At 37.8% G+C, this 15,996-nt stretch overlaps 1 protein-coding gene across 2 annotated transcripts in view; it reads left to right on the top strand.

Moving 5' to 3' along the window:
- Positions 1-15,996, top strand: part of KIF4A (kinesin family member 4A) — a 101,796-nt gene that overhangs the window by 57,428 nt on the left and 28,372 nt on the right. For both annotated transcript variants that reach the window (XM_010973625.3, XM_074359621.1), the window contains exons 12-18: positions 904-962; positions 1,077-1,182; positions 5,693-5,749; positions 6,746-6,931; positions 13,354-13,457; positions 13,855-13,999; positions 14,951-15,061. In XM_010973625.3, coding sequence (XP_010971927.1) covers positions 904-962; positions 1,077-1,182; positions 5,693-5,749; positions 6,746-6,931; positions 13,354-13,457; positions 13,855-13,999; positions 14,951-15,061 — 768 coding nt within the window. The remainder of the gene's footprint in view (positions 1-903; positions 963-1,076; positions 1,183-5,692; positions 5,750-6,745; positions 6,932-13,353; positions 13,458-13,854; positions 14,000-14,950; positions 15,062-15,996) is intronic.

The following is a 15,996-nucleotide window of genomic DNA, read 5'->3' as shown; positions in this document are numbered from 1 at the left end:
TTGAGATCTAAGGGATTTTTATATACAGTTTTCTATCTCCAGTGCTGCATTTTATGTCTTTGAAGAAATTCTGGAAGCTGTATTTCACATGTGAGTGTGGCTGACGTAACAGACAGTACTTTTTTCTAGCCACATACCCATCTGACCTTTATAAGGTTTTATAATGGCTGCCCAGTAGCTTTATTGTTTGATGTCCTGTTAGAACTTCATAACAAGCACAACATTTTTGTCCTATATAAACTGTCCTTCCCAAATCTGTGGCAGCATCTAGCAAGTTACAGATATGTGATTGAAATAAAATGGAAAATATCAATCACCGTTCCCCAAAGGTAGCTGCCTCTGCCATTTCTTCTTCTCTGCCACCATTCTTATGCCTCATCCTTTTTCTTGCTTTCTGCTGCTAAAACCAGCCTACCAAATCAGATAGTGTAACTTGAAAAAAAAAAAAACCCAGCTCATATTCAGTGTGAGGCCCTTTTATGTTTTAAATGCCCTTTTTCTGGGACTAGGGAACAGTGTAGTGTAGGAGGTAGTTTAAAGCAAGTGGGTTTTTTGCAAACAGCAGGGAGTGGCATGCCAGGAAGCATTGCTTTTTCCCACAGTTGCAAAGTTCTGTATGGAACTAAGGCTTCACCCTCCACCCCATAGTCTGAACTTCATGGCAAGCATAAGACCCAGCTGCTTGAATGCTATTTTTAGTATCTCGTATTGACTGGAGGGCTAATTTCCATGACTGTTAAAAAACACATTTCACACTAAATAACCAAAGCCCACTAAATCCTCTGTTTCAGCAAAGAAGGCATCCTCTCTACCTAGGTTTAATCCACAGGAATAGGAAGGGGGGTATAATTAGGTGAGGCTGTCAGGCACTGCCACTGATGATCTCCTGGGTCTTTGTTGCAGACAGAACAAGCAAATGAAAAAATGAACGCCAAGCTAGAAGAACTCAGGCAGCATGCAGCGTAAGTTTCCTACCGGATGTTTGTTAGTAACCTATACCACCTTAGTACATCATCATGGCCCCACTGGCCTTTGCAGTATGACTAACCCTTGGGTTCCTTTGCTTGAATTTTCAGCTGCAAAGTGGATCTTCAAAAGCTAGTGGAGACTTTGGAAGATCAGGAATTAAAAGAAAATGTAGAGATAATTCGTAACCTGCAGCAAGTGATTACCCAGCTATCGGTAAGCCAAGTAGGGGCAGTGTAAATAGACATATTGCTTTTGTTTGTTTCTCTTGGTGCATATAAACATGTCTAACTCTGTACCTTTTACTGAAACAACTAAATTGTGAGCTGTTTGAGGATCATGGATCATTAGATATGATCTGAATATTGAATTTGTTAAATCAAAACACTCATAGGTTACATTTGCAATGACACATTAACATTTCAGTATTCTAATCAAACATTGGAAGTAGCAACATAGCAGTGCAAAACTGCCTGCGTAGCATAAGCAGCAGTCATTGATTTGCTGTCCTTTCAGTGTAGGCTAACTTTAATAAGAAGCCTTATACCATACCCCTATTTTAAATAAGCTGGGGTCTGACAGATAGCTTAGAGCCACCAAGGAATACCACAGATCTCTTTTATAACCAGTAATAAATTAATTTGAATGATCATTCTGCTATAAGTTCCCATATTTATCTATTTTTAAAACTATTATAGTAGTTGTGGGTGGGTTTTGGTGGGAGCGGTGGGGTAGGTGTTGTTTGTTGTTTTACCCAGAAGAAAAATTCTTACAATCCTTCCACCCTAAAAATCTCTTTTTATTTTGGGTATTCCTTCTCTATCTTAGTCCTTAGGCATATATACTTTTTTAAAATTGAAATCATATTATGTGAAGGGGTTATGGTTGGCAAAGGTTTGTTTTCTATCTATCCTCTCTTGTTTATTATTCTGAAGCAATAGTACGTATGTAAATGCCTGGTGGTAATTCCTCGCTCTGAAACAGCGGTTTTAACTTTACCAGAACAGTCATTCTCCGCCCCAGGTCTTGCCCAGCACTTTCTAGAGTTGTCAAAAGTTGACAGAATCATCCATATCTATATTTTACTCTTAAAGGGTCAATGAAAAAAATACCATACAATACCATTAAAAAAAGCCATAATGTGAGGGGAATGGTTAGGATAGCCAGTTCCAAAAAATTAAATGAGTAAAATTCCAAAAGAGTAGAAAGCAATGTCTTAAAATAAGTAGTACTGTACAAATTATTACAGGTAGTCCAAGATGACAGTTCATTTATCTAACAAACAGGCCATAGTAATTGAGAATCTGAGCTCCAGAGACAGACAGACCCTGGTTTAAAGCCCATTCTGCCACTGACTAGCTGTGTAACCTTGCTAAGTACTGTATTAATATCAAAAGAAAAGAATTTATCCAGCTGATGCACTCAGGGATCACCTGAACTCTAGGTAACTCCCCAAGTTGAAACAGGCTTGAAGTTTCATAGGGTGAGAAGAAAGGGGAGTATGTCCTTGTAGTTTGGCTCAGGTAGCAATTTTTGTTGTTAAGTGCTGTGAAATTTTTGATTGGAGGATGCTCCAATTTTCTTGCTTCTTGCTCAAGAACGTTGGTGCAATCCTCATCCTGATAAATGTCTGATTATTTTCAAGAGTTGTTCTTGCAAGACTTGTAGTTTGTCAGTTGGTCAAGGTTCACAGGTGGGAGAGGTGGCAAAGAAGGAGAAAGCGAAAGGAGGCAAGGAAAACTAGGAACCCTCTCTCATGTCTGTTTTAATCCTCTTACATTGGCAGTATGAGCTAAGTGTGGTGGGAGCGCAAAGGAAGGGGTAGTTGACTGCCTAGAAAATTCAGGAAGGCAACACACAAAAAACTGGGTCCTAAAAAATGAGTAGGAGTTTGCCACACAGAGAAAGGGGAAAGGACAATCTATAAAGAGGAAAAGGCATATGCGAAGGCAAAGAAGTTTGAAAGTTTAGAACATGGTGAGAACTTCATTGTGGCTGAAGTATAGAGTATGTGCTTGAGAATGGCTATCACAAGGTTAAATTTCACCATCTATAATTCTACTTAAATATAGGTGACCCATCTTAGGTATGGAAACCTTGTGTGAACTGCCTCAGAATTAAGACAATTTAGGCTGCAGAACCCTACTGGATCCAAAGCTTGTAAGATCAGAAAAGAGTGATCCGGGGCACCGTTGTTCAAGGCCACCACACCGATCTGAAAAGATTTCACACCACCTCATTTCTGGAGCTTTGAGTCACATGAGAAAGATGAAAAAGGAAACCCATGGAACCAAGTTAACAAAATAAGAGAAGGCATATCCTCAGTGAGGATCTGGCAGTATGACTGGTGCCTGGTGTGCCTATGAAGGAAGTTGCTAGTGGTGGCTGGCTCAGAGGCACTCTGTAGAATCGCTGTGTCTGCCACTAAAATTCACTTGGCACATGCAGCAGGAGGGTGCTAGGGATTGCCGCAAGCTGACAAAGTCCCTGGCTTCCATCCACTGTCACAGTTAGGTAGAGTAAACCCTTTTACCCAGGGCTCCTGCTGGACTCTTGAATCAGAGTTCTCTCCTTTATTGTTTGGAGACCCTCCCAGCTACATGTTTTTTTTGGAAATACACAACAGTGTATCCTGTGGCTTTTATTAAGACTCACTACAGTGAAAGCAAAATGTTTCCAATGTAAGTGCTTGTGCCCCTCATTCTGGATTAAAACTATTTTTATTTTAAGTGATGGGTGAACACCCCCTTTTCAGTTATGAAGGCAACCATTGTTCCTAGTCCTTTCTCCTGGGGCTTTAAGCACTAAACTGTACCATTTCTTCCTTTAAAATATAATTCAAGCAAGCCTCCTTGTTGCAGTTACCTGTGAGGAAATTCATGCAGTCCTTTCAGCTCCAACAAAATCAAATTTTTGTTGTTGTTTTTACCCCCTCCTCCATGACCAGTTCCATAAAAAGAATTTTGCATGCCCAGTAATGCTGTTCCCACAGCCTGCAAGCACAAAGTTCATTTTGGAGAGTGTTGCTTGTTGATGTAGCTCAGTGTACCTTAGTCTTGTTCCCGTGACCATCACCTTCAGCAAATCATGGCTTTTTATTACAAAAGATCATAGTTAATAGCCTTAGAATGAGTTAGAGAGAGGCTGTTAGATTGAAATAAATCCTATTGTTATCTATTTGCATTTAGGATTATAAACTCAGAATCCTGCCATGTTCACGCAGAATGTCACCAAAGCTTAAACCTTAGCATTGTGAAATTTCATTGGGCCAAGACCCAAAAGGTAAACCCACAGTAATAATATGTCTTCCTGAAGACATGCTGCATCAGATATACTTTGATCCTAAAGTCCTAGAAAAAGTCTCCAAAAGCCAGTGTCATAGGCCCTACTAATCTAGGACAAGCCTATAACTAGTCCTTTTACTGATACTGAAAACGCCAGAAGGAGAAAAGGGTAACCATTAACCTATAATATATTGAAGTGCTCTGTTTTTTTTAAGAAGGATTTAGTATGTCCTGCCCTTGGAGAATCACCAGTATTGTAAATCATGATGAGAAAGGATGTAGGAATACCGGAGCTTCCTTTGAATTCTCTTTGAGTCTCACTGGTTGGGAATTTAGGCGCAGAAAAAGGGAAATGCTTTACAAACAGCATTTACTAAGGGACTCTTCACTCCTCGCCTTAAAGGTACTGAGATTCAAGTTTCAACAACTGCGTAATGTTTCACTGGGCTGGTGCAGATACTCCCTGCACAACCCTAAATTCTTTCCTTGCTGTTGAGCCAATAGCTCTTTCACCTATGACCTTAATCATGTGACTTCCTGGAAATAATCCTTTCTTCCCAGGGCTTTGCAGCATCACTTAAACAGAAGTGATAATCCTTATGGTGCAATACCAAATAAAGCCTAAATTCCAGTGAGGAGAACAGGGCTTGCTCATATGATAGCCTATAAACAAATTAGTCCTAATAAGTGGTTTTAGGTTTCCCTTCTAGGTGGTTGTTGTTCTAATGCCCCAAAAAGGAATTTGCCTTTCACTCGGAGGAAATCAGTGCTTACCCTTTCCCTTCAAGTAACCACTACCTGGAATAGCTGCATATGATTGGTTCCTATTTATATGAGGGACAGGGGATAAAGTATATTTGACTTCATGAGCACATTTTTCTGGGGCATTCGCCTGTGGCATTTATTTCCTTATAGAGTAGGCTGTTGCTACCTTGACTGGCTATAAAACAAAAACCAAAAATAATCCTTCATTCTATTCACTATTCTGCTGCATTCCCTTTATGTGACATGTCTGGTCTTAGAATGGTATGTCCTTAAGAACTGGCTAGACCTGTACATTATAGAGATAGACTTAGTAATAAAAACATAAAAAGAAAGGGTAGAGTCTATAAAGTAGGTTAAACTTTGGCCTGTTGGAATGACTATGTTTCACTCTGGCCCAGTGATCTCTGGCAGAACAGGAGAGGTGCAGCAGATATGTCAGTTGCCACTTGACCCTTTTACAAAGACTGCACAATCAACCTTTATAAAGAAGATAGACTCTTGAGAAAAGAGAGGGGGAAACGTGTGGCTGTTGGGGTCTATGTGACTACAAAACTGGTCTAGCACCTTAAGTGGTCTCTATATACACTTGAACAAACTAAATAACCCATATAAAACCCACTAGTAACCTCCACTTCAGAATCTTTTCCTAAACTGAAACATGTCATTTGTCATGGCAGGATGAAACTGTTGCTTGCATGGCTGCAGCCATTGATACTGCAGTGGAACCAGAAGCGGTAAGTAATTGGCCCCTTTGTGTAGAGCCAGGAGCTCTAACTGTGCCATTTCTTATGATTTATCACTCAGCTAGGGAGGAGAATCCCTGATTGCTACCATCCTCCATAGAATGCCTTAGAAATCCAGAAATCTTGAGTGTAAATTTCAACTAACTGTAAAATCCCTCACTTGGATAGGGTCTATCTCTAATAGTATGACTGCAATGGGTAGCAGGGCTTCTCAGGGACGCCAGTTTCCATATTTGCAGTTTGGCTTACTGATTTCTTACTAGATGCTAGTATTCTGCATCAACTGTCTAGCAAGTTAAAATGAGGATGGAAACAAATTAGGAAATTATGGCAAAGTCAAAAAGGCATTAGAGAAGAAATGGAAGAGAATTTTTTCTCAGCATACTCTTCTGTAGATGGGATGGTTAGGGGCTAAGAGAAACTAAGAAAATATTTAGAGCATTCAAGTTGCAAGAATAGATAAAATGTATTCGATATTGGCTTAAGGTTATAGATCAGAATCAAAATAAAAGGCTGGACAATGGTTTGCTTGAGACAGCTTTTTCCCCCTAAAACAAATATATATTGGTATTTTTTATAGCCTGAGAAAAGAAAGATAAGAGATAACTCAGGTGTCAGAGGTCAGCTTTGTGAGGAAAAATGAAGCCTCTTCTCCATTTCTACCATTCCTAAAGTGCCATTTCCAGAGCCCTCTCTACTCTAAGGGCCCCTTAGAATGAGGGGAAATGTTGGCCAGACCCATGAAGGAAAGAGCAAGAAACTTGGTTCACTCTAAAAAAGTCAGTTAAAGAATGTAAGAAATAAGGTGCTTGTGAGAGCAGAGAACTAGGATAAGTCAATTTATTTCGGATGTTTAAATGAGAAGCCACAGTTTTAAAAGAACAGAGGTACTGATAATGGGGAAGTGGCTGTGAGACTTGATGAAACAGTGCCTCAGGAGCTCCAGTTGCTTGTACTCTTACAAATCGTTATCCTGATCTTTTCCAGCAAGTGGAAATCAGTCCAGAGAGCAGCAGGTCTTCTGATGCTTTCACCACTCAGCATGCTCTACGTCAAGCTCAGATGTCTAAGGAGCTGGTTGAGTTAAATAAAGCCCTTGCACTGAAAGAGGCCCTAGCCAAGAAAATGACTCAGAATGACAGCCAACTACAACCCATCCAGTTCCAGTACCAGGTGAAATAATTACTAGAGCACATATTTGTTCATGTCTACCACCTCTCTTTAGTTGTGTTTGAAGAAAACAGGTAACACCATTTTTGATGATGACAAGGCCACATAATGTGCGTAGTACAACTGGAGTTGTGCTGTTGGTTTAAGAAAAGGATACATTCAGGATTAGGAAACTGTGATTTTCTTTCATTTAATCTAACACCTTATTTATGCAACAGGTATTTAATAGATCATGTTATAATAATCGTGGTTCCTACTTATAGAGAAATTTTGTTATCATAACTATGCTGGGATTCTCAGAAAGGTACACCTCTTATTAGATGGTCTGGGTTATAGTGAGAATTATGAAGAGACTTGTAGTGTTTGTCACATGACTTGACAAATGGCTAACCTGCTTTTCCTAGTGGTAGTCCTAAGTGACCCTTGCTAATTAATAATCAGGTCTTTACTTGAAGACAAGTCTTTTGCTTTTAGGTTATCCACAAGGTTACCCTTGCTCCAGACCTTGTTTTCCCTTGTAGCCCAGTGTTTCCCATCCACAAAGGGATATTAGCAGGACTGGTAGGGGGAAGGGTGGATTGTTTTCCCATCCAGCTATATCCTACCACCCCCAAAATCCTATATGCTGTTCTCAAGAAGTCGCTGTATTACTCATACATTTCTACCACCAGCTTCCCTAAATTTTCAGAGTAAGAACAAGAAAAATGTTTCTCCTAAATAATTTTCACCGCCTTTTTTTGCCTAAGGTAGAAGTTGCTTCTGAAATAATAACAGAGTTGCCAATAGAGGTTTTATTTCCTTTTTGTTATCACAGTCTTAACTTTTTAAAAACTTACTTTTTATTTATGCCACACAAATGCATGTATATCATTTTTACAAGTCAAATAGTACAATACTCAGGAAAATAAAAGCAATCTCCCACCCTACTATCTTCTCCCCTGTTCCCTAGGCTTATACTTTTAAGCTTTAAAAAACTTTAAGCTGTTTCTTCTGACATTTACCTCCATATTTCTAGATAAGAGCTGGTAGTATAATTGTGTTAATTAAAAAATTTTAGCCATTATCAATTGACTTCCCACTATGGGAGATCGGAATATAGCTCTCTTATACCTCTCACCATGCACACAGCCTCACCTCTATCTTTCAAAACGGTTATATCACAATTTTTGATTAAAAGAAAGAAAAATACCATATGATATCACTCATATGTGGAATCTAAAAAAAAGAAAAAAGGACACTATGAACTCATCCACAAAACAGAAACAGACTCACAGACATAGTAAATAATCTTATGGTTACTGGGAAAAAGGGGGGTGGGAAGGGATAAACTTGGGAGTTTGAGATTTACAAATGTTAGCCACTATATATAAAAATATATTTTTAAAAAGTTTCTTCTGTATAGCACAGGGAACTATGTTCAATATCTTACAATAACCTTTAATTAAAAAGAATATGAAAATGAATATATGTATGTATATGCATGACTGGGACATTGTGCTGTACACCAGAAATTGACACATTGTAATTGACTGTACTTCAATTAAAAAAAAAGAAAAAAACAATTTTTTTCCCAACATTAAATAAGTCTCTTTACTCAAAATGCTCAGAGAGGCTTCTGTTTTCCCGACTAAACCCTAACTAAATACTTGGGATTTCTTCTTGCAACCTTTTGCTTTCTTTTTTGGGGGGGAGGGAATGTAAACTTTTTTTATTGAGTTATAGTCATTTTACAATGTTGTGTCAAATTCCAGTGTAGAGCACAATTTTTTAGTTATACATGAACATACATACATTCATTGTCACATTTTTCTTCGCTGTGAGCTACCACAAGATCTTGTATATATTTCACTGTGCTATACAGTATAATCTTGTTTATCTATTCTACATTTTGAGATCCCAGTCTGTCCCTTCCCACCCCCCTCCCCTTTGGCAACCACAAGTTTGTACTCTATGTCTATGAGTCTATTTCTGTTTTGTATTTATGTTTGAAAAAAACAATTTTTGATTAAATGAATATTTAGTGTTTAAATTTTTATGATGATGTAAATATGCTTTACAGCTGAGCCACATAGTATAATATGATTCCATTTCCAATCTTGTACAGCTTTTTGCATTTCCTGAGGTTAATAATCTCATTTTTTCATTCACTTAGTCTTCTGTGTACCTGTCAATAATTTCTCTCCAAACTTCTTGACAGAATTATAAAGCTCCTCTCCATAGAGTCAAACGTATCAGAGAATTTATCAATCCGTTTCTTTCTTGAAGACAACCCGCCTGGAACCTTCTTTCCTGGTTTGCTTTCTCTTGGCCTACTGCCCAGCCATCAACCTGGGACCATCATCCTGGGAAACTGCTTCACTTCTCATCTGTGTGTTGAAACAGATTCCATGTCTTCCTAATTCTTGGAATACCCCTTTGTGTTGGTGAAGTACAACCCAAATGGCTTTCTGAGAAAGTGTATGTGAGAGGAAAATGTTTTAAACCATTGCATGACTGGGAATATCTTTTTGTTTTTGTGGTGGTAGTTCTTGTTTATTTGGCTGGGTTTAGAATTCTAGAATGGAAATCATTTTTCTTCAGAATTTTGAAGGCTTTGCTCCATTGTCTTCTGTTTGCAATGCTGCCGTTGAGAAGTCCATTATAATTCCTGACTTTATTTGACCTGTATTTTTCCCCACTCTGGAAACGTTCACAATCTTTTCTTTGTCCCCAAGTATTCTTTAATTTCACAATGATGTGCCTTGGTGTGGGTCTTTGCTCATGTATTGTGCTTGGTGGGTCCTTTCAACCTGGAAATTTATATTCTATTTTAATGGGAAGTTTTCTTTTATTATTTCTTCAACAATACCCCATCTCTATTTTCTCTGTTTTCTCTTTTTTAGCACTCCTCTTAGTCAGATATTGGATCTCTTAGATTTAGTCTCTGCTTTTCTTGTCTCCTCCCTCTTATTTTCTATTTCTTTGTCTTTTTATTCCACTCTCTAGGAGATTTCCTTCCACTCTTTCTGGTGAATTTTTTTATTTGCCTATTTCTAAGATTTTTTTTCATCCTCTAATTGTTCCTTTTTATAGCCCTCTCTTTTTCATGGATGCAGTGCTCTCATCTCTAAGGATAGAAATTAAATTTTGTTAAGGTTTTTTTCTTCCTGCCTTGCCTCTGTTTCCTTCAAATTCCGTTCTTTAGTGTGTTTGGTCTGTCCTTCGTGTAAGCTTTCCTCAGATTTCCAGTGATCTTTGATTGTCCATTCATATTTAACAGTGAGACACAAACAGACAATAGGAAGTTCTGTATGTATGGGTTTCTCTGGGCTGACCTGTTTCCAATAAGGAAATCTTTCATTCTTCTGCCTGGAGTTGTGTGGGCAGAGTAGTGATATGCCCTGTTTCTGGTAACTCAGAGAAAATAAGGGAGTTGGTGTCTCACCAGTCATATACAGACTTTTATTTAATCCCCTATCAGTAGTATGTTGTTTAATCCTTGCCTTTCACGGTGTCTGCTGCCTATGAGTCCAGCCTGTCAGGTTCAGCCTCTCCAGAGAGGAAACCTCTGCTTCTCTCTGTGGTTCTATGGTACAAATCGGCTTGGTGTTTTTTTGTTTTTTGTTTTTTGTTTTGTATGTGTGTGGGTTTTTTTGGCATTTGCCCTATAGAAGTCATAGTTTAGCTTTTTCTATTCTGCTAAGTCAGTTACCACTTACCCAACTATTTTCCTCTTCCAAAAGTTTGTTTATATCTCTTAACTTCTTTCTTCATCCTTGTTGATTTATATACCCTTTTGGGGGGCTCATTTTAGTGAGATTTTAGGAGAGAGCAAGTTAAGTATATAGTTCAATCCTTCATATTAACAAGACATAAAATCCAGTCTTTTTTAGATCGAATGTATTTTGGCCTTTCCAGGATAAACAAAGGATTGATGACAAAGCTAAAAAATTATTCCTCTCTTCTTGTACTCTTGCCTAGAAACACAGGGACGTATGTTCCCCCAGCGAACTTCTAACCCTATGGGGGGGTGCTGATGATGAGCTGTAACTGTAGCTGTAGTAAGATAACTTGTCCTTTTCCCCCTTTGGAATCATAGGTACTTAAGCTTTCAAATCGTAAAGTTAAAAGGAAATAAATTCTTAATGTAACAGTACCTTTTAATCACTATAAACCAGTCTCTCTTTTTCTAAGAAATAAAGGTTGGTTTCTGTTCTAAACAGATTTTTCCTATCACTGTGAAGAAATGCTGTAGAAAAATTTGAGGAAGTATAGGTTCTGGCTGATGGAGATTACCATGAGTTCCCCTGTGGAGTCAGTAAGACAACTATTGACAGCATGTGCATATATAATGAAGAGGTACTATTTTTTACCCAGCCAATTGGTAAAAGTTTTGAAGTGTAGTAATATCAGATGTTGACAAGGATGCAGGGAAACAAGTACTCTCACACATAGCTAGTGAAAGTATAAATTGAAATAGCTACTTTGGCAGACAGTTTAGCAGTATCTTAATTGAAAATGTGTGCCCCCATGATCCTGTAATTCCACTTGTCATTCCGCTTGTCTCTACCCTAGAAAAGCCTTGCACATGTGCACAGAAGGCATGTACAAGAATATTTCATTATGGCAAAAAAAAGAATGAGATAGATCTGCAGGCACTGATATAAATAAATCTCTAAGATCAAGTTCTTTTTTTTTTAAAAACAAGTTACAGAATAATATCTACATAAAGTATAACTATGTATCTTTAACGTTTTTTAATAGGTACACACATACATATACACACATGTATATGTGTGTAAATAAAATGTGTATCTTTATTTGCATATATTATTATATATTCTATTATATATTGCCACAATATATTAATTATATGTGCATATATGTATATATTTATTTATTCTAGGCATTTACATTTATATGTAAATGTGTAGAATATATAGATATCCAGATACATAGTATGTAAATGTCTAGAACAAAATGTCTGGAAGATGTGGCCCAAGCTGATGACAATGGTTACTTCTAGAGAGAGAACTGGAATTTTGGCAAGGGTTGAGCAGTCAGGGGACTTGCCCTTTATATGTATATCTGGATTGTTTTTTACAAGAGTGTTTCCATGTATTACTTCTATAAGTAGAGACACACACATTTTTGCCAGTTTAAATATGCAGAGTAACTACAGAGCAATGAGATTGATTTTTATTGGTTATATAGGAATGGCTAAAAGTATATTTCATGGAAAACAGCTCTTGCCTATTTAGAAAGCTTCTCCAATACAGCCCTACCTAACCTGCCTTTACTTTGTGTTATTTTAATACTGGTTTAAGGCCCTCATATCTTCTTGCCTACCAACCACTCATTCAGCCAGTTTCCTTTAATCTTTTTTGGTTATAAGAACAGGAAGGAATCTGTTCATTGAACTTTCCCAGTCTTGGAAACTATCAAACTTTAGTTTCTAGAATTTGTTTTTCTAAATGATGCAGATCTGTAGTTGCTATTGAATACAAATGTTTGAAAGTTCTGAATATAAGAATGTTGGTGCAGCTCAGTACATTTTACAAAATATCTTTACTTTTTTTGTCTTATTTGATCTTCCTAATAACCCTGTGAGGTAGGTGGTATTGTTAATTGTTTACACAGATAGGGAAACTCTTGGAGGTCCCTAAGACCACCCCTAGGTTCAACGATTTGCCAGGAAGACTCACAGGACTCAGCATATAGTCATACTAACAGCTAAGATTTATTACAGTGAAAGTAGACAAAGCAAAATCAGGAAAGGGAAAAGGCACATGGGACAAAATTTGAAGGAAACTGGGTCCACACCTCCAAGGGTCATCTTCCAATAGAGTCGTACAGTATGTACTTAATTCTTCCAGCAATGGATTGTGACAACATGTGAAATGTTGTCTATTAGGGAAGCTCCCCTGAGCCTAGGAGTCCAGGATTTTTAGCAGGGGTAATTCACATAGGCATTCTCTGCTTAGCACATACAGAAATTCTAGACTCCCAGAAGGAAAGCATGTGTTCAGGATAAATCATATTGTTTGCACAGTTTAGGCATAATGAACCACTCTTATCAGTTAGGGAATGGTGGGAATCCTGCCAAGATCCAAGTTCCCAGATGTGAGGCAAGGGCCAACTTGCAAGCAGGTCTGTTTTGGGGGATAGCAGTCTCAAGCCTGCTGTATTAACTCTTTTTTGAGCAGAAACTAAGGCTAAAAGAGATGAAATGACTTTTCCTTAAGATATTTAGATAGTATGTACTCAGCTCAAGATTCAAACCCAGGCCTTTGGATTCCAAGTTCATACTTTTCCCACCACATAACTTTAATCTCCATTGAATCAAGTACATATGTTTTTAGTGTGCAGTTAAAGTGGTAAACTTGAAGCGATTTTCTTCCTTTACCTTAAAATGCCTTCTTTCTCTCGACCTATAACATTTCTAGGATAACATAAAAAATCTAGAATTGGAAGTTACCAATCTGCAAAAGGAAAAGGAAGAATTGATTCTTGAACTGCAGACAACAAAGAAGGATGTCAACCAAGCCAAGTAAGAAAGAAGTCAATAAATATTATTTCAAGTCCCTACTATGTGTGAGGAGCTGTAGAGAAAATAGAGAAGTAAGAGTTACTTCCCCATAAGATTTAAACCTAGTTGTGGAGAGGAGACCTAAAACAAAAGATAGGTTAAGGAATTGAGATTTTAAACAATATCTCATGATGACAGTAAAAGAATGCCATAATTTAGCACATGATTAATAGCCCAATGAATTTCTTGTTCTTTGTCTTAAGCTCCCATTATTGAGATAGTTTTGGTTGTTTGGGTGGTACTGATTATTTAAAGATGGCTATGTGACTGGTCGCCTGTTTTATATATATCAAGGTTGTGTCTTTTGAAGTCGGTCTTTGTTGCTGCTAGTCTTCATTCCTACAGCATCTGTGTTTAGGTTGAGTGAGCGCCGCCGGAAACGTCTCCAGGAGCTAGAGGGTCAAATAGCTGATCTGAAGAAGAAACTAAATGAACAGTCCAAACTTCTGAAGCTGAAAGAATCCACAGAGCATACTGTCTCCAAACTGAACCAGGAGATACGGGTAATAAACTCCTATCCTTGCATTTACCCTGTAGAAACTTATAAACATAAGTGTTCTATTTAGAATTATACTTCCAAGGTGCTTTCAGGTGAAAAAGGAGCAGGCAGGGCCCATCATTTCAAGAGTATGAATCTCTACAAATGTCCCATTTGTAGGACATTGTGCTAGTAGTCATCAAGAATCTGAATAACAAAACCCTGCTTTGACATTGAGAGTTTAATGTTGGATTCTCTGAAACCAAAGGGCAGAGGCACCTTAATATTTAATGGTGATTTTCTGACCATTTTCCATGAACATGTGAAATAATTTTGTGTAGTGGTTGCAAAATGACAGACATCTAGAGAAAATGTTCAGTCATTGAATGTTTTAACTTCTGACATCTGAAAAGTGGGTTACAGGTCACTATACTGAAACCATTCAAATACAGTGGTTGCTAGGTAGATTTGTCCTTGAGGCTTAGTAGATGCTTCCTTGAAATGTCATTTATACGCAGTGAATTTAGGGCTGGATTTAGCTTATAGGTACATTTTTCCTATTATTTCTTCAGAGTGTTCATTTGTGTAATCTATAGTTGAAAACCCTGTGCAGGCATAGCAAGGGGTATTGCCAGCATAACCAGAAATTCTGTTGGCAGCCTTCTCAGCTCAACTCTGGATTTCCTCTCTTCTTCTTCTTTTTTTTTTTTTTTTTTTTGAGTAAAGGTAGATTTATTCAGAGAGATGCATACTCCATAGAGTTCAGGCCATTTCAGAAGGCAAGAGAAAGGCCATGAGATGTGGGGGTTGGGTGCTCAGTTTAAAGTAAAAGTAGATACACACTCCACAGAGTGTAGGCTGTCTCAATCAGAAGGGAGAGCCTGGATTTCCTCTCTTCTTAATGGCTAGTCTATCTATCTGCACATCAGCCAGAACAAGTGCAGGTGACTATTCATACTGGTTTTTGTTTTTATAGGTGATGAAAAACCAGCGGGTACAGTTAATGCGTCAGATGAAAGAGGATGCTGAGAGATTTAGACAGTGGAAGCAACAAAAAGACAAAGAAGTAATCCAGTTAAAAGAACGAGTAAGTAACTACAGCTTCTCAAAGTCCTACTTAATGAACTCTTCTCTGGACTGACTAACATTAGACCATTAAAGCTTCTCTTCAAACAACTGGTATCTCAAAATATGTAACACATTCATGAATTTAACTATTTATTAAATGTCTACTATGTGCAAGATACTATCAGCCAGATACCATAGGAAGTAGAAAGATGGGTAGTATATGAGCTCTGCCCTTAAAGAATGTCTTGTCTAAACGGAAAAGTGAGACATAAGCCTGATTTTCTCCAATACAAGAAGTAAAGAGATCTGTGCTTTACAAATAGTCTAAAATACCAAGGTAATTAAGAAAGGGAAGCACACTTCCAGTCGGAGTGAAAAGATCATAGCTGAACAGGCCTTGAATAATAGGGAGGATTTTGATAGAGGTAAGTGCAGGCATTCCAGATAAATGGAACAGCAAGAACAAAGACACAGAAATTGCAACTTTATAGGATTATTCAAGGAATGGCAAATGATCCAGATAGGATGAAGGATAGTAGGAGAAGATTCTATTGGAAAGACGAGTTGAAGTTGGATTGTTAAGGTTCCAAGAAGTTTGAACTTTATTTTGTTAGCAGTGAAAGATTTTTAAGGTTTTTGAGAAATAAGGTGATATCAGCAAAGCACTGCTTAACGAATATATGACTGGGAGTCATGTGTAGAACAAACTGAAGTATTGAGAAACTGGAGGCCAGAATATGAGTTAAGAAGATATTAGAATTAGAATTAGAGTAGCAACCGTGCTGTTGGAAAGCATATAGAAAGGACCTTGATTTGGGGTAATTCTTAGAATTGGCCAGAATGTGGTATGTTGGGTCAAAAAATGAGACAAGAAGTACTTTAGGAATGGTGACATTAGATAAGGTGGCATGAGGAGCTTTGTAGACTCTTCCCAACAAAAGAAGCACAATCGGT

The sequence above is a fragment of the Camelus bactrianus genome, chromosome X, assembly GCF_048773025.1.
Source record: "Camelus bactrianus isolate YW-2024 breed Bactrian camel chromosome X, ASM4877302v1, whole genome shotgun sequence".
Lineage (NCBI taxonomy): Eukaryota > Metazoa > Chordata > Mammalia > Artiodactyla > Camelidae > Camelus > Camelus bactrianus.
The sequence above is the reverse complement of the archived record's forward strand: the minus strand, read 5'-3'. Positions and strand labels throughout refer to the sequence as shown.